Source organism: Egretta garzetta, unplaced genomic scaffold (assembly GCF_000687185.1).
Source record: "Egretta garzetta isolate BGI_Z169 unplaced genomic scaffold, ASM68718v1 scaffold38, whole genome shotgun sequence".
NCBI lineage: Eukaryota > Metazoa > Chordata > Aves > Pelecaniformes > Ardeidae > Egretta > Egretta garzetta.
The window spans coordinates 3,898,813-3,923,665 of NW_009260667.1; the positions used below are offsets into that span (position 1 = coordinate 3,898,813).

Genomic DNA, 24,853 nt, shown 5'->3' on the forward strand with positions numbered 1-24,853 from the left:
ATAGTCATTTTAATGTCATATGTGACTTAGCAGATCTGTTTATATCCATTTGGAAGACCAAGAAGCAGTGCAAGAACTGTATAGGTGGAAAAAAAGCTCTTCTGCTATATATAGAATGTAGTGCTGTTCCCTGGGACAAGTGACATCCTGAAAGTAATTTAAAGCCAAGGGTATGTGCTAGTTCACCTGAAATATCCTTGCATTTGTGCAGCAATAAAGTGAAAGATGATTTATTTTTGTATTCTTTTAAGAGTTAGTTTGTCGTGTTGCTTTTTCTTTTTATATATGGTAGCTTTCAACTAATTTAGACAGCATAGCTAATTAGGGCAAAGTCTCTGCCAGCATGTGAGTAACCGCTATCTTCTAGATGATTTAAGTGGAATTTTAGTTGTCAGTCTTTTCCCATGTCCTTGCCCCTTCTGCTTCTTCCTGGCTGATTGTAGACGTTCAGAGATGTCAAACTAATAGAAACAGTAGGTTTAGGGACCTGCCCAGAAAAAAAGTGTCCGAACTTAGTCCTTGAATTATTTTCTATTCCTAAGATGAATTTATCTGATTTGGTATTAGGGTGTAGTGCCTTCAAAGAGGTATTGCTGGGAGTTGAGTCAGTCAACAAAGGTGGTTTTTGTCCTTTTTTCTGCCCTCCTTCTTCATGTCAGTGCTAAGCCAATGTTCCAGTTAGTCCCAGGACATACTGTGCTGCAGAGACTGCCTGTATACTGGCAAGATGTGTAGCTTTGGCACTTTTACCCTCAGATGAATCCCACTGCAGCTTTGCCTGTGTCCGACAATGTTGTGCTAGGATCTGCTTGAAGTTTATGGCAAGAAATAGGCACTTCGGGAGGACAGATCATCTGATCCGTTTTAGATGTCAGCTTCTGTTTGCTTTGTTATGTATAAAGGGAGCCTTTGGTGACTGCTTAGATTTCATCTCTCCCTTTCACCTGTCCCAGTGGAGGCCTTTCAGTCCCACTACTGAAATTGTTAAAAGGTCTTGTGGCTGTTTCAGATAGGCCCATGTGAACTGTAGACCCCTAGCCAAACTCCAGGTTTGGGGTTATTCTAAGAAAAAGAGAAATAGCTCATTTACGTATAGGCCATTGGAGTTTTAGTAATCTTACTCCTCCTCTGTAGCATTAGATTACCTGCCACGTTTCCCTGCACATTACAGAAGCTTTAGTTTCAGACCAGCTTGGTCTAATCGCTATGTTAAATCATGAAGAACTTCAGCATGATTAACAAGCAACAGTGGTTTAAAAATACTCTTTCTTACAGTTAGTTACTGTAGCACACGTACCTCTGAGAGTTAATTTCCTGCAATGCATTTAGATCAGCAGTTGGTAATGCAGTGACCTGTAAAAGCATTGGATGTGCACAGTAACTGGGTTTTTTTGATATAGTTTTCATTTAAATATTGCTTATTGCAAAAATAGCTCTGAATAAGTAGTATTAAACCAGCTTGATGACCTCTAGTTCTGACAAGTATAAAATAGGACAGTAGGTGTCCCACATGCTTTTAAACCTGAACAGGGATGGTAGCAAGAAAGAAAGAGAACATCCATGCAAAAAGGTAAAACAAGGTGATGGCACCAGGAAAACAAGATTTTCAAGATGAGCAGGCAGATAACTTGATTTATTATGTAAGTCTCTGTGGAACCTAGAGAGCCTGAGGAAGACTGGGGTACTCATAGTGAAGTGATGTACCAACTTGGAGGCTGTTTCCTTGATTTTAAAAAAAAAAAAAACACCATGTATTAATTAGGATTAGTGAGGTCTGCTTGCCACCACTTTTTTTCTGTAAAATGGAGAAGAGGGAAGAGGTGGGGAGCTGATCTTTAATCGTGGATGTGCTGCCTCCTTGTGATGTTAACCTAAAGAAGCAGTGATAACTTGTCCTAGAAGACTGCAAACGAAAAAGCACATTCAGAAAGCCTCAGCGTGATGATGTTAGTCTTGGGAGCTGAATATCAAAATGCCACTCAAGTCAGAACTTTATGGTAGTTTCACAGTCCAATTCAAAGTCAGTTGTCTGGATAATGTTTTGCCTTGGGCAAGTTACTTAATAAAAGTAGATAATTTGAGCCAGAGCTATGGGTTTTGATTAAAGTTTGGAACCGAAGCTGATGGTTGGGCTGGGGTTCAGATTGGGCTTAATGATATTAGTAGGCAGTAGCAGAAGTTTTTAAAACTTGTATGTAAGGTGAGCTTGGGTGTCTTTCAGTGCAGGATTTTGAGCAGAGGTATGAACTCCCTGTGTGGCTGTGTTGAGTCAGCATGGTTTGAAGCCCAGCAGCATCCAGGTCAGGCACGGCCAGGCTGTACTGTGAGATCCCAGCAATGCTAAGTTTTCTTCAGTTTAAAAATACTACAAGGGGAGACTTAAATATTCTCATGTGGTGTAGCACCATGCTGTTGGTGAGGCCAAGGTTTCAGGTGTGGGGATAGATCATAAAAGGCCGTATGGTGTATGGGTGACATGAGCAGGATGGTGGGTCTTGTTCCTGGGAGGGGGTGGCAGGAGTTGGGCCGTGCACAGAGCACCATCTGCTGGCATCTGTTCGGAATATCACTGCTGGGATCGCTGGCTCATCTGTGAGAGTGAGGTGTGATTGAAAAGTGAGCAGATGCTTCAGTGAAAGTTTTGCAATTGGAGATGCAGCACTGCATGAGTGGGCAGTGGCTCTCCGGAGTGCCATCGGCACAGCTGAATCCTAGTTTCTGGCTCAATAACAGAAGATCCCAGCTATGTAGCTGTAGCCAGATGCAAACTTTGAAGCTGTATGTCTTGCAGAGGAGAAGCGAGAAGCATTGTAACAAACTCAGAAGTGAGAACGTAGTTACAATTTTATGGATGCTATTTGCTGCAAATTTGCTTTGGTTTAAAAATGCACTGTCTGTAATGGTAACGACGCTCATACATTTTTGTCTCTATGATGGGAAAAAGAAATCGGGTAGGATTTGAGTGCTTATAAAAGCTATAGTTTTTGATAAAAAAGAATACATATAATAAAAAAGAATACCAGTATTTTTTTTATATATATGTATATATATACACACAGACATATATACAAATGCATGTGTGTATATATGTGTATATATAATATATAAATAACTTTTGTATACACACACATACAAAATATTTAATTTTTTTGTGGAAAAGGCATTTTTTATATTGAAGAGTTAATCAAAATGCAGAACTGTTATTTTTGCCTTGATTTTGAGTTGCGTAAACATACTTTGTATGAATCCTGCTCTTCTGAGCTCTGCCAAGTATCCTTCAGTCTTGGCATTTGTGCTTTTTGTAGTCAGTCCTGGTTTCCTCTGTGTTCTCAAAAGAATGTTCCTTTGCCTCCAATATTGGCATCGCTATCAGAGTATCTTCAGTGGACCTTCTGGGACAATATTCATGCTGCCAAACCTCAGGTCTGTAAGTCAGGAGCCTAATTTGCCTACAGTCAGTCTAACCCTTCTTCTTAGGAAGTGAAGAGAGATCAGGTTAGCATCTGTGAACAATATCATGTCTCTCCTTGTGGACTGGGATCAGGGAGCACACAGACTGAAATTCTTGTTTGTGCACCTCACTTAGGTGGAATTAATCCAGGTCCTACCACCCAGCTAGGACCAGTTCTGCTGTTGGCACATTATTTCCAGTACAACAGTCCAAGCTGCAGTGAATCAGACTGTGATATGTTCTTGCATTTTTATTTATTTGTGTAAACACAATACCACTCATCCTAGCATCTGTTTTCATTTACAAAAATAAGTACAGATCCGTGTCTTTTGTTCTGTACCTTTTCCTAGCATTCAGTTTTGTCTTGTCATTCTAAAGAGCAGTCTCATGACTGAGTGTATCTTCTTGGGAAAACACCTGTCATATTCTGGGGGCGATGGCAAAACTGAATGGTAATTAAATAAGGTAAATGGCATCAGATGTTTTGAGAGGTGATTTTATGTTAAAGATGTGAGCTCCTCAGCAGTCCAAAAGAATCGGGCTGAATTACTGTCTCAGTGGAGACTGGGCCAGGAGCAAAGATAATAACTGGAATGTTTAACCGTGTGCCAGAAGATTTCTGCTCATTTTCAAAGGATGCTGGAGGGACTTCTGAACAAAGCAGAAAGGCAGGCATAAATAGATAGAAGGTTAATTTACTGTTAAAATTATATTGAATGGTCTCCCAGTTAAGGTAGGTAGCATCATTATTAATCACAACACAGTTAAGAGGCACTTGTATATGTAAGCTGTAGTATGATAAATGGTATGCAAAATTCCAAGTCTCTTCTATTACAGACTACTGACTTACAGAAATGTTTGTGCATAATACATTGCAGAGTAGGCTGAATACTGGCTCCACTTATACAAACATTTACGTTGTCTTAGCTTAGGTATAGACACAATGAGATAACCTGTCCTGTGTAGACACTTTGGGGGGGAGCGTGGAGACAGGAATATCCCTTATGTGAAGCTTTGAATTTGGGTGTCACTATCCACTTTATCAAATTTCATCATCCTATGCTAACAAATTGGGTGTAACCACATTTCTTCTCCTGGAAACAAATTTGATTGAAAGCTGTGGTTTCACTATGTTTCTTTCTAAAACTGCAGAGACTATTGGGTTTTCCTGCGAAGATGTTATATGATGATGCTACACTTCCCATCCTTTTTCATCATTAGGAAAATATAGTACTCTGCCCACAGTGGAGCAGAGAGGGACAATTTTGCTTTCTGAAAGACCCACCCTGGTGGAAGCTTGAAATTGCAAAAACACCTCCTATTTTGCTTAAAACAAATTCTGTGTTAACACCTTGTGAAATGTTATGTAGTAAACTCCAATAGCTGAGAGAGCAAACAAAACAATTTGTCTGCAAATTAATTTTAAAAGCCAGTGTGAGTTTTTAAAGAGCCACTGGGGTTGTTGAAAATGCTATTGAATCAGCAGCCTTCCATCACTGGTGTTTCAAACTAAGTCTGACTCCACACAAAATACTTCAGACATTACAAGGGAGGGTTAGGAGGCATCGAAATCAGTTTGGTTTTAAATCAACATGGGAGTAGCTAAAGCACATGCATAATTAAGTGAAGTCAAAGTTGTGCTTATTGTTCCTTTTAAGATCACTAACCTTCAACAAGAGGTTTGATTAAGATTTAAGTAAGAACTTCAAAAAGCATTTAGTTTTTCTTGAAAGAATTTAAATCCTTACTGGTGCACTGAAGGTAATAAAGTTATTAGTAGTCATAAATCTCCTCACCTCACATTCTGTAGTATAGCATCAAAAATTTCGATAAAATACTGATATTTTGGAGGAGTTGAGGATGAGTTTGGCATTTTTCTTTCTCATTGGTTCTTCATGAAAGAACGTGCTTCTAAGTGGAGCTAGTCCTTGCCTAAGCTGAAAGCTTTAAAAAGAAATAACCTCCAGAATATTAACTCAGGAAGAAGCCCAAAGTTTAACATTGCTGTGAGCAAATAGAATGAGCCTTGGGTGCAAGTTTTAGGTTGTTTCTTGGGTTTTTGTGACATGTTGTAGAGAGATAAATCCAAATTATTTTTCTAGGTCATGGGGAGAGTTGGAGGCAAACTAAAATGTAATCTGTAGTAGATTTTTAATACAAGTTTTAAATTTTGTGTTTAAAGCACTGACGCAGCCGAGACTCTGAAACGTTTTGTCCTGATATTAGCATTTTTAGGTTATACATTTCACTTTAGGATTTTCAAAAATTTTAGTTGTCCTGGCACTAGCTTCATTAAGTCATTGGTAAAAAATAGCATTGAATGACTTCTGAAATCTTCACAGTGTAGTTTCACTGCCTCTTAAGTAACAGCTGTCTAGAGTTATAGAGCAGTTGATTTGCCCAGAGAATAAAATAAATCTGTGTGAGCAAATTCAAGTTCATTCTCTTTTAATCAGTCACCTTTCATTCTCTGCCCTTTTGTATATTTTCACCTTTTCTCTGTGGAAGGGTGCAAGCTGGAATATGTACAGTAAGGTATTGCTGCTGGAAATGGCACTGGGGTAGTTTCTTTTTACTTAGGGTGGCCTCGTAACCTAGAAGTTTCTGTCCCCATGCTTTGTCAACATTTGAAGCAAAATGTTGTATGCTAGATAATGATTTTTCCACATGGAAAATGTTTAAGTGACTCTTGAGTATCTGAAGCTCTTACACTGACAGATAATTTGCAGAACTTTCTTTGTAATTAGTCCACAGAAGAAAAACTTGCTCTAGCTCAAGAAGAATTAGTTTCCAGCAGAAATCGAATTGCTAGCAATAATCAGCAGATTCAGGAACTGAAGAAAGCAAAGTCTACACTGGAGCAGGATGCATCAAAGAAGGAGCAGCAGCTGGGAGAGAAGACCAAAATGTTACAGGATCTTCAGAATGACAGGGTAAATACCTCTGTCTTTTGAAATTTTCACACAGACACATCCACCCCACACATGCACCCTTTATTATTCTGTTACATCCTAAACAAGGGGTATTTTGAGGGCACAGCACTGTTGTATTGCATACCAATGGCAGTTTTACTGAACCTCTGGTGCAAAGGCTTTTAAAAGACAGTTGAAGTGAATTTGGTTCAAAATAGGCTGTTAATTTGTTCTAAGTGGCTAGACAGGTGGAAAAACATTAGTTTTAAATCTAAAACTGCTGACATGCTGCTAATTGTTTGCACTACAAACTGTGGATAGAGATATGTGGCAGCTGTTTCTCCTTATTACAAAGCCTCCAAGTAGGCTTTGGGCCCTGGATGTTTTTTGTTTGCTCATTTTTTTTTGTTCTGTGAACTTGGAAGAAGTAACTTTTCTACCACTTTTTATTTCTCTTCAAGATTTTGAAGGAAAAAGACTTGGCTAATGAAAAATGTAAAACAACAGAACTCCAGGAAATAAGGAGTAGACTTGAAAAAGAAAGTGCCAAGCTGGGTGAAGAACTTAGAGCCTGCAAGCAAGAATTTGAGAAGGTATATTGAGACAAACTGAGTCTTCATGTATTTGGTTATCTGATAAGAAGTATGTGCCTATTCAGTAGATATTATCTGGAATGGCTTTGCAAAGATGGTTGCTGTAAATATCAGTATTACAGGTAAGGGGACCAAAGCACAGATTTTGTTGAGGTTCCTGGGCAATACTGACTTGATTAGTGACAATCCTGGAGCACTGGTGCCCATTGTTCTTGACCAGGTGGACCACATAACTTGTCTTAGCTTCAGGATGGGTTTTATGTCCTGGCTTTTCTTCTGTTCTGCTGTAGATTCACTGTGCAAACTCTTGCTTGACTATTCTGAAGTGCAGAAAAGATGTCCAAAATTGTCATGAATGTGAAGTTTCCCAGATACTCTAGGCACATCTGGTACTTCTCAAGGATGCGTGGTAGAGTTGAAACTCCCTTGATGCCCTGTGGTTTCTTAAAATGTCTTAAAAAGTCACAGTCGGGGAAGAAACAGTGTCAGGAGTCTCGTAAAAGACTAGCTCTCTTCCAAAATCATAACAATCAAATGAGCTCTTTAAATGGTAAAAGTTTGGAGGCTTTAATTAAATAATTTTTAGCTTCAGTAGAACATTTCTTGCCACGTTCTGTGTATTTAATTTTTTAGTCTCTGTAGAAACAAACACTCCTCAAAGGCCATAATTTGTGTTTTCCATATGATACTACTCGTAGTTATATTTGTACCTGTTAAGCACACAGGGTTTAAGTTGCTGTACAAGTATAAATGAAGGTAAAGTCCCTATATGCTAGTAAAGAAAGTAACATGATATCTTACGAGTTTCAGATGTTCTTTTGTTCTCCAGTGTTTAGAAAATGGTCAATTATTTTTAGATAGAGGTCTGTACTTCATTTCTGTCAACCAATATATGCCCAGTATTTTCCTGGATTTTGAGGAAAGGTTGTTATAATTCTCACAATTCCTACAATCTCTATTCTAAAGAATAAAATTTATAAAGATGTATGTAAAATGTGTGCACACCAATGGCAGCATAATATTCATCTTTCGATCTCCCTAGAGAAATTGTCTCCTAAAGGCTTATACTCTGTTTCACAGCATAATATTCATCTTTCGATCTCCCTACAAGCAATCAGACTAAACCAGAAATTGTCTCCTAAAGGCTTATACTCTGTTTCCCATCTCCTACCAAGGAAGGGATAGATATGCATATGTAGGGCATCCCCCTGTCCTCAGGATATCTTCTCTTGCTGCCTTTGGTTTGGTTTTAATTTGTGATGTGAATTTTGGTTTATGGAAAAATGGCAACCCCTATTAGTCTGTGAGTACCTGTATGCTTGGCTAGGTAATTTTAAAGAAAACAATCCCTATAAATTTAACAACTCTTCTGCTTCAGGATTTTTTATGTTTTATTACAGGAGATGAAGTAAAACTAATATTTAAACCCAAATGTATCATCCTACTTGGTTAAAACATAGTGTAATTATTTATATGTTTAAGAATAATATAAACTAGCTTTATTCCATCAGTGTTTGGTTTTTACATTGTCATTATAATGCTTTTAACCTCATTATTGCAACCAGAGAACATTGTGAAGTAAGTTTTAGAATAAACTCCAGAAAATTACAATGGATGTATCTTTTCAAAGAACTGTAGAAATAATCCAATGGAGCTTCCACTGCTTAGTGGAAACACACATGAAATTTATTTTAAAAATTGAATGTTGTTCATAATATAGGCATAAGTTTAAAATCCTTTTTTATGAAAATTACTGATACTTTATGCTATAAAATCATACTCTCTTCCAGTGATAAAACTAAAAATTATTGCTGTCCTTTTCTTGGAAAGAATTACAGTAGTTCTGTATTTAAGTCATTTGTACTTTCAATGTCACTACTTTAACTTTGAGCTCTGTATCCTAACAGGAGGTGGCAAATCTCAAGGATGCAAAACAGCTATTGATTCAACAGAAATTAGAGCTGCAGGGCAAAATAGATAATATGAATTCAGCTCTGGAACAGGAGAAGAAAACCCATCAAGCTGTCAAAGATCAGCTGAAAAAGAGAGAAGAGGAGCTGAAGAAAGAATGTGCTGAAATTGAAGCTAAACTGGTTAGTATTTTAGAGTAGAAGACTGTTGTTTTGTGAACGTGCCTTTGTATTCTTTCAGGGACAGAGAGGAAGCCAAGACTTTACTTTAGTTTCACATTACATTAATTTTTAAATGACAAGGTCAGAAATCTTCGAGGCATTTAGATGGTGTAGAAAAATTCAGTGGGATGACAGCCTTGTCTAATAGAGTTTATTGATTAAAAGTAGTGATTCTAGTACCGTAAGATTCTTTGCCTGAATTAAATCATTCTTAGCACACAGAGAAAAAAGAGAAAGAAGAAGAAAATCGGAAACATGAGGAAAAGGAGACCAAGCTCACCATGCAGGTCACAGCTCTGAATGAAAACCTGGCTACCATGAAGAAAGAGTGGCAAAGCAGTCAGAGGCGAGTGAGCGAGCTAGAGAAACAGACGGATGATTTACGTGGTGACATTGCCGTCTTGGAAGCAACAGTGCAGAATAATCAGGATGAGAGAAGAGCGTTGCTGGAGAGGTAAGCTGTGGTCATGAAGATGTGGAAGTGTAGTTTGGGAAATGGATAGCTTCACACTGAAAACTTGTTTCAGATGATTCAGGATTCTCCATGCATGCTCTATTTAAATCCATGTTTGTTCTTAGTGCCTGGGCTGCGGGTGCAGTTTCCAGCGTGCAAGCTTCTGTTGGCCCTGCCAAAGCACAGCGAGGGTTGTTGGGAACAAACTGTGCTCTTTGTGGGCTTTGACAAGGTGACTGGTTTGTAGAAAATCAGGCAGGCTTATCAGGACCTTACTTACCACCAAAGCCACAGCTCTGCACTTGTGCTTGAAGATTTATGCCTGTCTGTAAGAGCCTTCTGAATCCATTGGGCTCCTCTGAACTTCGAGGTGTGTAGGTTGTGGCTTCTCATCTCATCTGTTGTCTGAACCTTGCAAGGCCTGGCAGTGAGCGCTTCTCTTTATTGACTTAACTACCCTTCTCCATCACTCTGAGGCTCCCCTGCCTTGACTCAATCAGAGTAGATGCACTAGTCATCCAGAACCCTGGAAGAGACTCCTTAGGTCCTCCAGTAACATAGAATTTGCTTAGGGACTTCTAGGTATGCCCACTGCTCAATGTTAGGAGATTGAACCTGTGAGTGGATAAGATAGGTTAAGGTTCACACAAGAGGCATTTTCTTCCTCCTGAAAACCTACAGTCCTCTTTTCTCCTCTTCTGCTATTGTCTCTACAATATATTTAAATCTTAGGTAAGCAGAGCACCTTTCCTTCAGGCAGTATGGCATGCAAGGCAGCAGGACTTACATGAAATCAGCAATCACAAGGGTAGAAGAGATTCCTGTGAGACAGGAAACTTCATCCTTATTTTCTGACATGATTGGTGAAGGCAGAGTGGAAAACTTTTCAATACTGTCAAGCTTGCTGATTTGGTTTTTGACCATTAGACCTTGGGAAAGGATGGGATCGTTTCAAGTGAGATCCTCTTTCTTTGGCAATCCTTTGCCATATTGTGCTGAACTCATCCAGTAGCCATTTACAGCTTGGCAGAAAAACACCCTTTGAAATTTGGCTTTCAACAAGTTAACTGAATTTCAGCTGGTGGCCTTGCTGAAAGAAAAAGGTTTCTTTTCTGCTCTGTTTCTGACCTGGTCTGCTGCAGCTGGTTTGAGAGTGTCCTGTTGCACAGGGGTACTTATCGGGCTTGCTGTTGATAAACTGCATTTCAGTACTGTCCATGGATTTGGGAGTAACTCCAGGTATTAATAAGCCACAGATATTTGGGAGCAATACCAGATAATCTTAAAATGATTGTTACAACAGAACATTTTTCCAGTCAAGGCATCCAAGAACTTTTCACAGCAAGGATTTTATGAAGTAACTTCTCAGACATGACAACCTGCCCAAAGGAGGCAGTGTACATTGCTTTATGTGCTTTGAGCTGACTATTTACTATTTTTCCTTAGGTGTATAAAAAGTGAGGGAGAAATTGAAAAGCTTCAAGCCAAACTTGTAGAAATGAAGAAAAAGCTGGACAACACTACCGCTGCAATGCAGGAACTTGGCCGAGAAAACCAGTCATTACAGGTATAATTTGATTTGAAGCAATTAAACCTCTTGATTCTCTGTGTGGGAACTTAGGAGGATTTCAAGTTTGTGTCAGATAGGTGGTGGGTTACCTTTCTAGAGTGATAAAGATGTTATGCTTGTGGTGTACAAGGGCTATGTTGCTGTCTGTGGGTTGTTAAATCTCCTCATAGTTTTGAAACTTGGAAGATTTTCTCTCTGAACAAATATAAGCTCTCAGTATCATGGCAGAACTGGTGCTTTTGTATTGCACTGGGTAGTGTGTGCAGTGAAAATAGAGGAAATTAGTAGGAATTAGACATGCATTTAAAAAAAAAACCCTGCTGCTTTTTTGTATCTTCTGTATAGATCAAACACACCCAAGCCCTCAACAGGAAGTGGGCAGAAGACAATGAGGTACAGAATTGCATGGCCTGTGGAAAAGGCTTTTCAGTGACAGTGAGAAGGGTAGGTGTGTTTTATTATGTGTCTGGGGGGATTTTCTTTTTCTGTTGTTTTCAAACTCTTAGATGGGATACAAACTTCAGAAAATGGCCTTTATAGTGCTGTGATACTCAGGACATCTCCGAATACAGTTATTGCTTGCCGTACCTTAAATATTAAAAATAAAGTTTGTGGAGCTTACTTTATTCATGATTCTTTTGCCATTTTAACAGCATCAGTTTAAAGAGTGTTAAAATAGTTCAATTCCCTAAGTGAGCAAGCAAAATTACACTCTTGTAAGGGTATTTACAGTAAACTTATTTATAACCAGTCTGAACTGGATTTACAGGTATAAAAGGAATGTAAATTTGTTGAAATTAGATATATGTGAAAATACGAGGCATCAACATGATCTGGTGCTTTGTGACTATATATTTCTAAACCCTAACTAGACATGGAACAGAAGAAACAACTGGATGTGTTTTAGGTCTGTAGTCAAACCTTCATTATAAAACCAGCTATGGTCAGCTAAGATATTAGCATCCCTCAATTGGCAGGGTCTGCCCTTCATCCCATCCAGAGATTACCATCCCTCCAACAAGTGGTTTGGCAATGAAGTAGGTGAGGAATCACAAGGTTCACTTTGCAGTGCTTCCTGACTTGGTCTTAGGTGGCTCTCCCTGTTCTGCATTATTTCAGTGATGTTCTTTTGGTAGTCTTTGAACAAAGGCTGCTGGATCCTTTGATTCAAGGATGCTTCTCAGTGTGAAAGCAGATAGTTACATGTATGAAGAACGTGTGTTATGTGACCAGAACAAGTTCAAGAAGAGAAATTCAAGAGCAGGGTGAACTTCAACCAGTTCATTTCTGAAACTGGTATAGTCTCTGGACTCAGTGAAGCGCTTCTGAATATTTTACTCCTATACCCTTTAGAAAGGATTTACTCCTATGCCCTTCTGTGTGCTATGTAACTACTATTTAAAAACTCAAACTCCTGAAACATGAGAGTTGACTTGACATGATAGTAATCTCTGTTAGTGATCAATGCCCTGTCACTGGTGTTCAGCATGTATGTTTCTTCTCTTTCACAGCATCACTGTAGACAGTGTGGGAATATCTTTTGTGCCGAGTGCTCAGCAAAGAATGCCTTAACTCCTTCTTCTAAGAAGCCTGTCCGAGTCTGTGATACTTGCTTTAATGACTTGCAAGGATAACTGGCTATCGTGAGTGGCAAAGAAATGTTACACTAAAATTTATAATTTCTGTTGATGCACTTCGTCCAGCACTCAGACTACTATTCAGTTCGGACAATGATTGTAACACTTGGCAAAATTTAGTATATTTTAAAATGTTTATTGATACCAAGTAAAACTATTGTATTTTTGTGAGACATGGGCTCAGATCATCCATAGCTTACTGCCATTTATCCTGGAAAGAGCTTCTATGTCTAGACTAGAAATACCCAGTTATTTGTAAATAAAGTTTAAACAGAGGAGTAACAATGTATTTTTTTATCTTTTATTTTTTTGTTCAAGAGAAACAATGTTTATGTGATATTGCAGTTATTCTTGTTTCCTTCAAAGAAAAAGGAAGATGCAAAAACTTGTGAGGATTTTATGTATCAAATGTTGCTGTAAAAGCGTAACTAATTGTCACGTTTGATTGCATATCTGATGTTCTTTATAACCCCGTGTGATTTTGTTTTCTTTCTATCTCTCTGGTTCTTGAACTTTTCTCTCTAAAGTTCGAACTCCACAGTGAAGGGTAATGGCTGGACTCGACTCCAACTCAGTTTTATTTGCCCACTTAGAACTTGTTGTAGTATTGGCACCTGAGTCCTTATCCAACTACAGCGCTTGAATACTGGAACATCTTTACACATACTGTGTTGCATAGCTTGTGTGTGTGTGCGTGCATGTCTGAGAGAGAGTTTGTGTGAACAAATGATGAGAACAAGTTTAGCTGGCATTGTAGGAATATTACACGATACATTACAATATTCCGCCTCGTATTTATTGATTTAATTTTTACATATTCGGTTGATGGATTTTAATATTCCAGAAACCCTTATATGTGGGTTTTAAAAAGCAAACAAACAATACTGGTAGGAGTCTGTAGCACATCTCTCCCCCCTGCCCATACCCTGGAAGCCCTGAGAGGTCCTTGTCGTTCTAAGGGACATCCAGACCTTCCACGCTAAGAAAAAGTCTTTTTTGAGATTGCTGCAGTTTATCTCACCTTTTCTTCTGCCCCTTCCCTTGGCTTTTGGTGGAAGAAGCTGACAAACCTCAGTTTTCCATTGCTCCATCCGACCCCCATTACTGGGGGCTCTTAAATGTTATTTTAGTGATATGATTTAGTCTGCTCAGAATGGTGGTGTGAATCTCCTGCTACTGGCTTTGTTATAAGCGAAACAGCTCTAAATAAGAGGCCACTATATATGTCTTTAGATATTTATCCATATTTTATTTTCCATACTTGCAACAGAGGCTGTAGAGTACATGTAGGTGTCAAACTTCTTTTTGTTGTGATTTTATTTACAACTGTTCGTTCTTGCCTGCCTGTCTCTAACTTTTCTTCCCTTTGTATCTGGTATTTCAAAATGGTTAAGGTTACTTCTTCTGAGCAGGGGTTATGCCTTTAGGGATCCTTGGTCTTAAATACTCTATTAAACTCCCCACACCCCAGGCCCTTCTGTGTCTTAAAAAATTTTGCCAGCTGTTCAGAGAAAGGACTGTGTCCTCAATTCCTCTACTTCTTGCCTGAGGTAAGAATCAAATTCTGTCACAATGGTGGAAGCTTAGCCATCGTTAGGCAGGTTCGTTTGCTTTTATCTATTGTCAGCTTTATATGTGAATGAAGAAGAGTCTTTTTTATGAAAAATGTCTAGTCCTGATTAACTCTCAAGTGAAGAAATTCTTAACCCCTCTTCTCCAGAAGTAGTGATCTATATGTTTCATATCCCTGCTTGGCTTATCTGTCTAGTTCTACATTTGCAGCCTCAAGGAGTCTTCCTCAAGGAGTTTTCTTAAAATTAAATTCTTATTTCTCAAAATCCAGCTGAAATATATAACTAACTGGTTCTCCTTGCTGTAAAAGGGTTTTGGATACAACTGTGGTTTGTGTGAAATACTGACCTGCTTTTCTGGTTTGAACTTGAGAGTTGCTTGCTCAAAAGAAACAACTGCTGCAACGATTCTGTATGAACAGAGCCTCTGGACTCGCTCTTTCTCCTCGTCAGTGTAACTGTTTGGCATAAGAATCTTTTGAATAGAAAATACGAACAGAATCTCTGCCTCTGGGAATTTTTTTTCTACTTATTTATCTATTGAGAGAATCTGAAGAGTTTTCTTTCAAGCCTTTCTTTTTCTGACACGAGACTTGGTCAGAAATGTGGGAAAAATAAAGATGTGACAGCCGTGCTCCAGCCTAGATGCACTCTGCCCTGTTGTGTATGTAACACCCGGAACCTTGTGCTGCTCTCAGGGTGAAGGATGACCACGTGGAGCAGAAGGGATGTTGAAAGGGAAGAGAGAAGCTTTCCACAACTGCGCGAGGGCAAAACGCATGAGGCAGAGGAAGATGGAAATCCCTCAGGGGGAGCTAGGAAAATGGTTAAAAGACTGTATTGGTGTTCAGGCATTTTGCTTTTGAAGGGGAACATGTGAAAGCTGAGGAGAGAGCTCTGCAATAAAGAGGAAATGGTAGAAGCTCTAGCAGGGTTGTTTTTAATTCAGCCTTTTGGGATGCCTTTGTGTAAAGACAAGCAGAGTCGCCTCACTCAGCTGGCTGCTGAAGCAGTACAGTGGGTTGATTGCAGATCAGACCTTGGTCTGGAGCTCCTCAGCTCTAGGGGCGAAACCAGCTCGATTTCTGAATCTTGCTTTTTGCTGACCAATTTATATGATCCACTTTTTGAGGGGATGGAAATGCTTTTCACATACACATTTGTAGGAAGAGGGATTGTTAAAATCTGGAGGAGCAGTGGCAGGGGAGAAGCTTGCATGCTTGAGCTTTGAGTCTGCAGTAGGTCAGGATTTCTACAGCTTTTCACTGGAGTAAATTTATGATTCCATTGCTAAATCTCATGCTCCTTCTTTTGTGCTTATGATTCTTAGTGCTGGTCTGTATTTGTTGACAAGTTGATGGTATAATAGACTCTATAATGCTCTCAGCTTCACTGCCAGGTTGGAAGTTGTACTCAAGGTCAGTAAAATGACCTATGAGGTACGTAAGAAGGGAAACTGTGGAAGGTGAAAAGCTTTGTATTTATAAATCTGCTTGCGGAGTCTGACTGGTTTTATGGGCATGTTTCAGTAGGAATGTGTGGGTTTTGTTGCACTGCTTTGAAATGTAAATAATAGGAAAACCTAGTAAAAAGCCTGGTAACTTATACCATGCTGAGTTAAAGGATTCCAGAAAAAATAGTTTAATGCACTGATTTAGAGGGATTAACTAGAGCGTTTAATGGACTGATTTAGAGGGATTAATTAGAGGGTTTGATGCACTGATTAATGGGAAAAACTTATAAAATGGCAGAAGAGACTAGGGCCTTGGAACTGGAGGATGCACAGTGATGTGTTTTAATAGCCTCTAGGAAGAACCAGATTGCTGTGATTCACGGAGGAGAGGCCATTATAGAGCAAGAGGTGGAAATAATGGTAAAACCAGCGCTCGAACCAGTAGGTGTGTGGGATCCTCAAGCTGCCTTTGATTACTAGTCATTACCATGGCATGAGGAGTGGGACAGTGAAGTGTGGGGCTTGTTCCTGTCCCCTCTGCAGGACACTCCATCCACGTTCAGAATTGCTGGGGGAGCATAATATGAGAGACCAGCTGCTACGCAGCCTGAGACAAGCTACAGAGGCAATTGGAAAAGTGTAAGGGATAATCTCGTTCAAATGGGGAGAGGTTCTTTAAACTCCTGGAGACATCACCCCTCTTCCAGTCAAAGAGCCACAATCCCTTGCATTGTTGCCTCCAAAATGCCAAATCCTACGGTTCTACTCCAGCCTTGGGTCAGCAGTACGTACTCCATACTTCTGTCCTGCAACCTCTCTGGAGGCAGGTAGTGTTGCAGAGGTCAGTGGCAAGCTTTTGATCTTAGCTGGCTGTGCTTCACTGTTACTTATTTCTTCTCCCCATGTATTCCTTCCCTCCAGTAATCTTCCCTTTTCTGCAAAGGTTGAACAAAGAGGATAAAATTAATGAGTCACAGTAGGAGAAGTTGCTGTCTGCAGATAAAGAGACAAAAGGAATTTTCTGCTGCAGCTTCCAACAGAGGCAAGAGGTTTAGAGGGATCTTGTTTTTCGGCTGGCTTTGCTCTCTGGCACAAGAGTCCAAGGCTCTAGGGTACAGTGCGGTTTTTTTTCCTCTGTTTTTGTAAGGTGTCAAGTAACCAAGCTGCCATGGAGTGTGGAGCGCTAGGTACACAAGAACAATGAATAACTATTTTTATTGGTTTGGGGATGATTAGGATTATTTGTGAATCCTCACTGGAAAAGCTTTCTTAGTGAAGCAAGAAGGCACTTGGGAGCAGAAGCATGAAGTAACCTCTCTGTGTTTGTATTACATTAGCAAGAACAATTGAGTCTCTTATGCTAGATGTAAGAGAAGTGACATTCCTAAAGAAGGGACCTGGAAGACTCAAGTACTTTTCTGGATTGTTAAATGTCAGTTAAATGTGAAGTGGGAACAAACGCTTGTTGCAAAACTTAAAAAATTTACGACCAGCACTCAGTGGCAGACAGAAAACTGCTGGAGCTTAAGTTCAAACAGAATATAAACTATGCCAAGAAGAATTATATCATCGTTTGAGTATGTTGAAACTGGTAAATGACTCCTCCAAGTACCACCCCTTTCACTCTCATACTCTTGGAGGACTAGGAAACAACACTGTCATTTGCACTATGCACTTTTTTCTGTCTAACTGAATATAATCTACAGTAAGTGGAATGGCATAATTTGCATTGCATGGGTTAGCTGTAATCGGTGGACAGAAGGTTTATCTTCAGCTGGACTTTTCACTGTATTACATTTGGCCCCTTGCTATGTAAGGAGAATTGCACTCATGATTCCTTTGCACCAAAAATGCAATCATCATCTGAGAGCACATGTAACAAAAACCATGTAGTTACACACGCATTGTCTTTGTAGAGCTTCATTTTAAGATTATAAAATGAGAAAATGTGACTTCTATGTATTTTTAAGGGTCTTGCCAGTTGTCCAGTTCTTAATTTTTGAAGTCTTGACCTCAGCACCCTTTCTAGGACAAGTTTAAGGTTATTGTCCAACCACAGCCTCTCCAAAAGCACTAAGTGGTGTACTTTTCAAAACCAGCAATAATTGGATAGTAAAGTCCCTCCACAAAAACTCAGTTTTGGGTTTGTTTGTTTTTGTTTTGTTTTTTAAGGGGCACTGAATAAAGAGGTTTGCATTTTTAGAGAGAACATTAGATGCCACTTAAGATCACAATACTGAAGAGGATAGGTACTAGTTAATGTAATAAACTTTGCCTTTTGTCTGTAGCTCACCACATACTATGCACTCACTGTGCAGCAGATACAGGAGTATCTGCTCATTTGAAGATTACTGAAGCCCTGCTAACCCTTTTGGATCAACGTTACTATGGAAGCAGAAGCCTGGTAGGCGTGTTTTCCAATTTTTCCTTCCCCTGTGACCTAAACTAAAACCAAATTCATCTGTATTTCCTGCCTTTTTTGGGCAAAGAGGTCTGGGAAAGGTTGTTCATCGTTACTTGTCAACAGGCCAGTGCTGGCAGGTCCAGGCTCCTGCTGTTGGCTTTATGGCAAAGTACTCCGTTGTATCACGCGAAAGCCTGATTCCTGGCACAAAAGGGATGTTTGAAAGAATGTCTCGCTGGGTTAGCAAATACCAGAACTTTTTATAGTAATGTGTCCAAAATGCTGCTTGTATAGGATTTGTCACTTTTGTAAGAAAATAAAAAAAAAAAAATCACACAAAAAAAAAAATCATAAAACCCCACCATTTGATGCCATTACATAATATTTCATTTAAACTACCTCTCAGCGTGAAATTCAAACATTAGGTAAGTTTAATAAGGTTTGCTCACTGTCATGTTCTGTAAAAGTTATAGTGAATGCCAAAATTGCAAGTTTATCACCAAAAAGGAAAAAAAGTTAAGTCTTTTTTTTTTTTTATGTGTTTGAAAGTATCCAATGGTTTCAAGTTATTGTAAACTCTGTTGTATCCTTTTAACTTCTGTAGTTTCAATTTTGCAAACTCTAGCTGCTGGACAGGAAATAAATCATAACCACGAGCTTTCATAATCATGGTCTGCTGGGTAAAAACAATTTTGTATGCAGCTTTGTCATTTGGCTACAGATAGCCTCATTCACCAAATGTACCATTAATTTAATCTTCTTTTTCTTCTTCAGTACTCGAGATGTGAACTTGATGAATGGTATTCTGTAATGGATGCGTGCCACAAATTACATTGTCTTGTTTGCCTCTTTTCTGAATTTTAATGATCAGTTTATTATTGCAGATGTGAATATTGCTCATACAGCTTAATTTCTGTATAATTGTACAAAATATAAATGGAAAAAGTTTTAAGTTCTTACCCAGTATTTAGAGGTAATGTATTATAATAGCCTTATGTTGCAGTTTTACCTACAGAGTACTGCACTTATTTTCGACTGGATCATACCATCTTGGTAGGTGTAGATAGATTTTTTTTGCATGAGTGTGTTTTCGTTTTGTTTCAATTGAAGTTTGATGCTCTTTTAAGTTCTACTTTCAGTGTTTGTGTTTACTACTTGTGATCATGTAGTTGTGCCTTACATTGTGAAAGAATTTAGTCCAGCGTGCACTGTAATTCCTCAACTCTGCGATTTGGAAGGCGGCTGTGGATTTGGATGAGAAGATGACACCATGCATCAATCGGTTCTGTATAAACGATGATGAAATGTTACTGAAATGTCATTTTTGTTTTCTAACCTGTTAAAGGAATGATTAATGACAATAAAAAAAAAAAAAAAATATTAGACCTTTCTAATAGACCAGTTCTGTCATTCAAAACTACCTTGCTCCATTTCAGACAGCAAAGCTACTTTCAAATGTGGGGTATATTGTTTTACAAATGAACTGTTGGGAAGCCACGTGTCTAAAAACAAGCTAAACGCTCCAGTTCGTTAGAGTTGTGGGGAGCTGCAACATAAGCTTGCACGTTCCTAAGGAGGCAGTGATAATGGCTGGTTTTCAAATCTCTTTTTTCACAGGTTAAATTCAGAGTAGTTTTTCCATTCCCAGTAACTGCATAAGGCTGCTGGGTATCCCGCATTCACTTAAAAGTCCTTCTGTTACTGGCTGTGTTCAGACATCGCATTCGATCTGGTCAGACAACTGGCATAACTGGAAGACTTGGAAGTTGTACTTGTTTTAGGTCTCTAGACTAATGAAGGGCTTGCTTGTCAGATGGAAACCTTTCAGGGTGGAGCTGCATCGCATAGAGAAGCCAGGTGATTAATGTGTGTGATCAGTACCATGACAAAGCTACTGTTGAATTGTGGGGGCATTCACAAAAAAATACCTATCACAGGCATGGGGGAAAGAGCAGGAACGTGTACTGTGGTGGCCTAGGCTGCATCTGGAGGGTGCTGAACCAGGCAAGTGCGTGCATAGATACAGCCTCCAGACTGTAGCTTGTATGTACAGGTGAACCAGCTCAAGTAGATAAAATGTACCACTGCGTCCTCATGGGTGGAGCTGGGGAGGAGCGGGCTTAGGGGCAATGCTTGAACTCATGACTAATTTGGTTGTGGAGTAGAGGTGAATGTGAAGTGAATGCTGACTTCCCCGAGAATAATGCAAACAACTGGAATGGCGATCCTACATCCTTCGGCATCTGTGTGGCTTCTCTGTTCGGTTCCCCATGAAGTAATTTCTGACACTGAGGGGATACTCTAGGAGCTAACTTTTCTGCTGAGGGAGTCTAGCTGTTTGGGGACAGAAAGTGGGAGAAGTGACAGAGTGATTTAGAGAGGCCTTAGGGAAGCCTCCCTTTCTCCTTTGACTACGCTTAGTCTCAGGGGATTAGCCAAGGCCAGCCTGGTGAGAGCACCCTTCCTCTGTGTTAGTAACCTGCATGAATGTCGTGATGAGCAGTTTCAGGCTGCTCTGTGGGTTTCTTCCAGTACCTCAAAAAGAGGGAAAAATAAAGATTAACAGGGGCACACTTCTGCTATGTGGACCACAGGCCTGGGATAGCAGTGAAGTATTGAATGATTTAATACAAAAGGAATGCTTGAGTTTGTGAAGCAAACTTGAACTCTAAAGGCTGCAATGGGTGTAAACTGCATAATTACAGACCTGCTGTTAATAAAGTGGTGAAAAACCTCAGGTAAAAAAAAAAAATCCCAATAAAGCTGGGCATCATTGCACTTCTTTCTTTTTATATATTCTGTAGGATCTCTAGTTTAACTGAATGTTATATGTAATTATGACCTTTTTCAAAGAAACTTAATCTCATTTTAAAAATTAATGGGGAGTCAACACAATATATGCTTTCACTGCTCTGCCTCCACAAGTTCAGTGTTCACGCAAAAACCATCTTGTGGTATTACAGTTTAGTAGGTAGAAAGGCATAACTATCAGAGCATGGCTACACAATTTTGATTTCAATAAATTTATTAATGCGGTTTAAGTGATCTCAGAATAACCCTTCTAGACTTTTCTGGTGAATGAATTCTTCTCACCAACATAGGGTTTTTCCCCTGTCCCACTTTCTAGGAAATGACAAGCTGTATTAAAGCTCCCTGGATGGCGAGAGCCTTCCCCTGGCTGAAGCAAAGAAGCATCTAAGAGCAATACATTTATTGCATGGCTCATTTTCCCCCTCCAGTTTATTCCTCCATCCTGTAGTCAAAACTCCTCACTTCTGTCTAGTCAAGTCAGAAATCTGTTAGCTTTAGAAACTTAAGGCATGCTGGAAGAAATAACTGTGTTATCACCACAGTAGTCTTCCACTGGCTCTGTTGGTGCTGTGCTGACATTATTAAATTTCAGAGGATTCAGCTGGGTAGCAGAAAGCAGTGCTGCTCTTGGTTTCATGTCGTGTGGTGTAATTGGAGATTGCCATTTCTATCTGTGACATCCATGTTTTCTGTAACAAGAAAAAATAATTTGTAAACCAAGACAATTAAAAAAAGTTCCGGTAATTCAGATACATAAACACCCAGAGCCTTTAGTTTTATTTAGCCTTTCTTCAGGGCCATGATGGTAATTCCTGAAGTGAACATGAATTATCCCATAACCGAGCCTCTCCCAGTTGTTCAGGCCACTACATGCTGCTGGAGTCTGTGTCTGGGGCCAGGGATTTCCAGTGAAGGTTTCCTGTTTGCTTGGAAGGTAAGATTTTAAAGCTCTGTTTGCTTGTAATGGTGAAGTTTGCTGCAGGCTATTTCACCCTTCTTTGTGTTTTATTTATTAGTTCGATGCTGTCACTGCAGTTTGGGCTCCCTGCTCCTCTGATTTAGACAGCCCCAGTGCTATCAGCATCACAAGTTCTGTCGCCCTCCGAGAACTGTCATGTGCTGCCACATGAATTTTAGTTTTCTAGCATCATGCTGACAGCATTCAGTTCTGTATCTGCTGCCATCCAGGTATGAGGGCAGGGGGTGATGGCTGGAGAGATGGATTTCAAATACGTAACTTCCTTCTCTCTGTGCTAGTCCAGATGGTCTGGGTCACAGAAGCCGAGTTGTCTCTGAATTGCTATGATTAGACATTACAAATCAGTTGGCAGCAATAAGAGCTTAAGGTCTCACTGTGCTTCTGCCACCCCAGGGTTTTTATTTTGCCTCGTCAGGGTCTGCTCTCCCTGCTGTAACGCGTGTGGGGATGCTGAGCTTTGATGCAAAGAGTAGAAACGCACGAGAAGGGGCAGCTTGGTCTACTTCATGCTACGCTGGGATCCATAAATTTTCTTACTGACCCATCTGGTTGTTTCTTGTGTAACCCTGAATGAGTTAAAAACATTGCTTTGAAAAATAAGACGCTGGAGAGAGAGATTGGATGACCTACAGGTCTAAGGACGTGAGCAGAGCCTGCGTGAGGAAGCTGTATGTGCCTGGCGGAGGACAGGGCCCAGCTTTGGCACAGGGCGGTGGCTCTGGCCCCTCTGGAGCTGCTGGCAGAGGAGGATCGGATGCGCAGTGTGGAGGTGGTTACACGGGGCTTTGCCAGGAAGTAGTGGACCCACAGGAGTCTGGATTTAAACTTGGGAGCTTTCCAAGGCTCAGGGAGGAGAGCAGGGGATGGGGGGAAGAGAGGGCAGGATGGTGGTAGGGGTGGGCTGGGCGACCGCGGCGCATTTCAGGTCTGTGTTTTCACATGTCTGCTGAGCGCCAGGTCTCTGAGAGAGAGGTGGGAGTGGGGCAGGGGAGGCACTGCCTCCACCTGCAGAGTGTTTTGTGCGCTCCCTGTGCAGCGGGTAAGGCACGGCATGGTGGCCGGAGGAGGGCAAGCAGGCAGGCCTGGGCCTGGGAGGGCAGCCGGAGGCAGGCGGGCCTGGGCCTGGCAGGGCAGCCAGCAGCCAAGGCGGGCACTTCACAGAAATGGGGAGATCCAAGAGGCAGCTCGCAAGGTAACAGCCCTCTGCCTGGGACGAGTCAATGGGACTACAGCACGTATGGCTTCGTTCAGTTTGCCTCTGCCTTCTGATATAGCTTAGCTAGCTCGAGGCCCGGGTCTGACAGTCCTGACCAGTACCAATCTTACCCACATCATCTTCCATTCTGCCTTGCAGAATCATGTAAACCAAACCAATAAGCTCATCTTGGCTAGCAAAGTTTCTTTAAAAAATGTATTGATCGTGCTGAGATTGGACTTCTTGGAAGCTGAAATAAGATGGTTCACTTCATTCAACTGGTGCTGGAAAGTCTACCTGTCCTAGGCCTCAGAGCACCCAAAGCCAACAAAATGCAGTAATGCCACCACATCCAAGTGAAAAGAAGCTTTTGCTGCAGGGTTTTCTCCTTTGATAAACTGGACTTGGGAGACATTGAGAAGACTGTAGCCACTTGGTGTGAAGGCAGCTTTGCAATGGAAAGATAATATTTCAATAACATGAGAAGGTAACAACTTCTTGAGTAGATACCTATAGTAGGTACCTATTCCAAGTACCAACCAGTGACTTGGAAAGAATTCACTCATTGCTTTTTTCCTGACAGAGTCTATCTACTGTGATTTACTTTTAAGAATTATTAGTGGTAGTCAAATTTCTGCACATTAGGTATTAGAGAATGAAATTCAACTTACAGGAGAAGAAAATATTTCTGCCAAGTGCCGACCACACTGTGCTGTTACTAGAAATGTGATGTGGTGTGAAAATGAGGGGTAAATTTATGTAACAGTGGAATTAATCATACCATCTGTTCCATCTGAAATTGCAAGATGTGTGTCATGCATAGATGAGCACGATACAGTTTTCTGACCTGAGTACTACTGCATATGAATTGGGTGTGGGGGTTGTTTTAGTGTTGACTTCTCTGGAGGGGCTGACCATCTTTATTTCTGTGACACAAGAAATGGTATTTTTTTTTTTTAGCAATCAGAAATGGTAATGTTTTTCAACAAGAATATGATCTGCTATCGACTCTGATATAAAATTGGTACATGTTCAACAGCAAAAATTCTGTAACAAATGTGTGAGCCAGAGCACTGGGGTGTTATTTTGTTTTGGTTTGGTTTTGGTCAAATGTCACAACTGTAATAGATTCTTAGCACAGCATGGCCACTTTTAGGCTGAGATCCTCTAGGGAAAGCGTAATTGTGTAATTAGAGAAAAAAAAAAAAAGGTGTGCTACTTACCTTGACAGTATCTGTCTGAGCTTGTAGCAAGAAGACTGCTATGCACTGACGATACTTATTCTCATGCTGTATTAGGAAAGCATTTCGCAGGCTGAAGACTGTGGAAAAAATATGGAGAAATGATATAAATTCCCTCATGCAGCTGTCAGTCCAATTTTATATCACATTCTCTGATTATGACTGAAGAAATTATATATGTAATCATCTTTTCTGATTCTTACTAAAGCAATGCATGCTGATAAGGTTACTTTTCTGTTATGCAGGAAGCTTTGTTATTTGAAAAAGTGAATTCTGCTTGCATTTGTTTAATTTTTAATTACTTTATCATTATAAAACTGAGATGCTTTTGAGTCTAGCTGAGGATAATGAAGAGAAGTTAAAGAAAAACAAACATCAAAAATTAAAGGGGAAGGTCCCGTTTTTATTTTATTTCAAACAGGTCCATACGATGGTTTCTGTGGCGGCAAG

General features: G+C 40.1%; 2 protein-coding genes across 2 annotated transcripts in view; one reads left to right on the forward strand and one right to left on the reverse strand.

The window, feature by feature from the left end:
• Positions 1-19,441, forward strand: part of EEA1 (early endosome antigen 1) — a 107,934-nt gene extending 88,493 nt beyond the window's left edge. Inside the window, exons 25-31 of the mRNA XM_035901005.1 lie at positions 6,199-6,384; positions 6,825-6,956; positions 8,864-9,049; positions 9,304-9,542; positions 10,989-11,109; positions 11,458-11,556; positions 12,624-19,441. Coding sequence (XP_035756898.1) covers positions 6,199-6,384; positions 6,825-6,956; positions 8,864-9,049; positions 9,304-9,542; positions 10,989-11,109; positions 11,458-11,556; positions 12,624-12,746 — 1,086 coding nt within the window. The 3' untranslated portion in view covers positions 12,747-19,441. The remainder of the gene's footprint in view (positions 1-6,198; positions 6,385-6,824; positions 6,957-8,863; positions 9,050-9,303; positions 9,543-10,988; positions 11,110-11,457; positions 11,557-12,623) is intronic.
• Positions 19,442-21,569: 2,128 nt separating this feature from the next.
• PLEKHG7 (pleckstrin homology and RhoGEF domain containing G7) overlaps positions 21,570-24,853 on the reverse strand; it is a 34,573-nt gene continuing 31,289 nt past the window's right edge. Inside the window, exons 15-16 of the mRNA XM_035901006.1 lie at positions 24,386-24,483; positions 21,570-21,677 (exon numbers count right to left, since the gene is read on the reverse strand). Of these exons, the coding sequence (XP_035756899.1) occupies positions 21,570-21,677; positions 24,386-24,483 (206 nt within the window). The remainder of the gene's footprint in view (positions 21,678-24,385; positions 24,484-24,853) is intronic.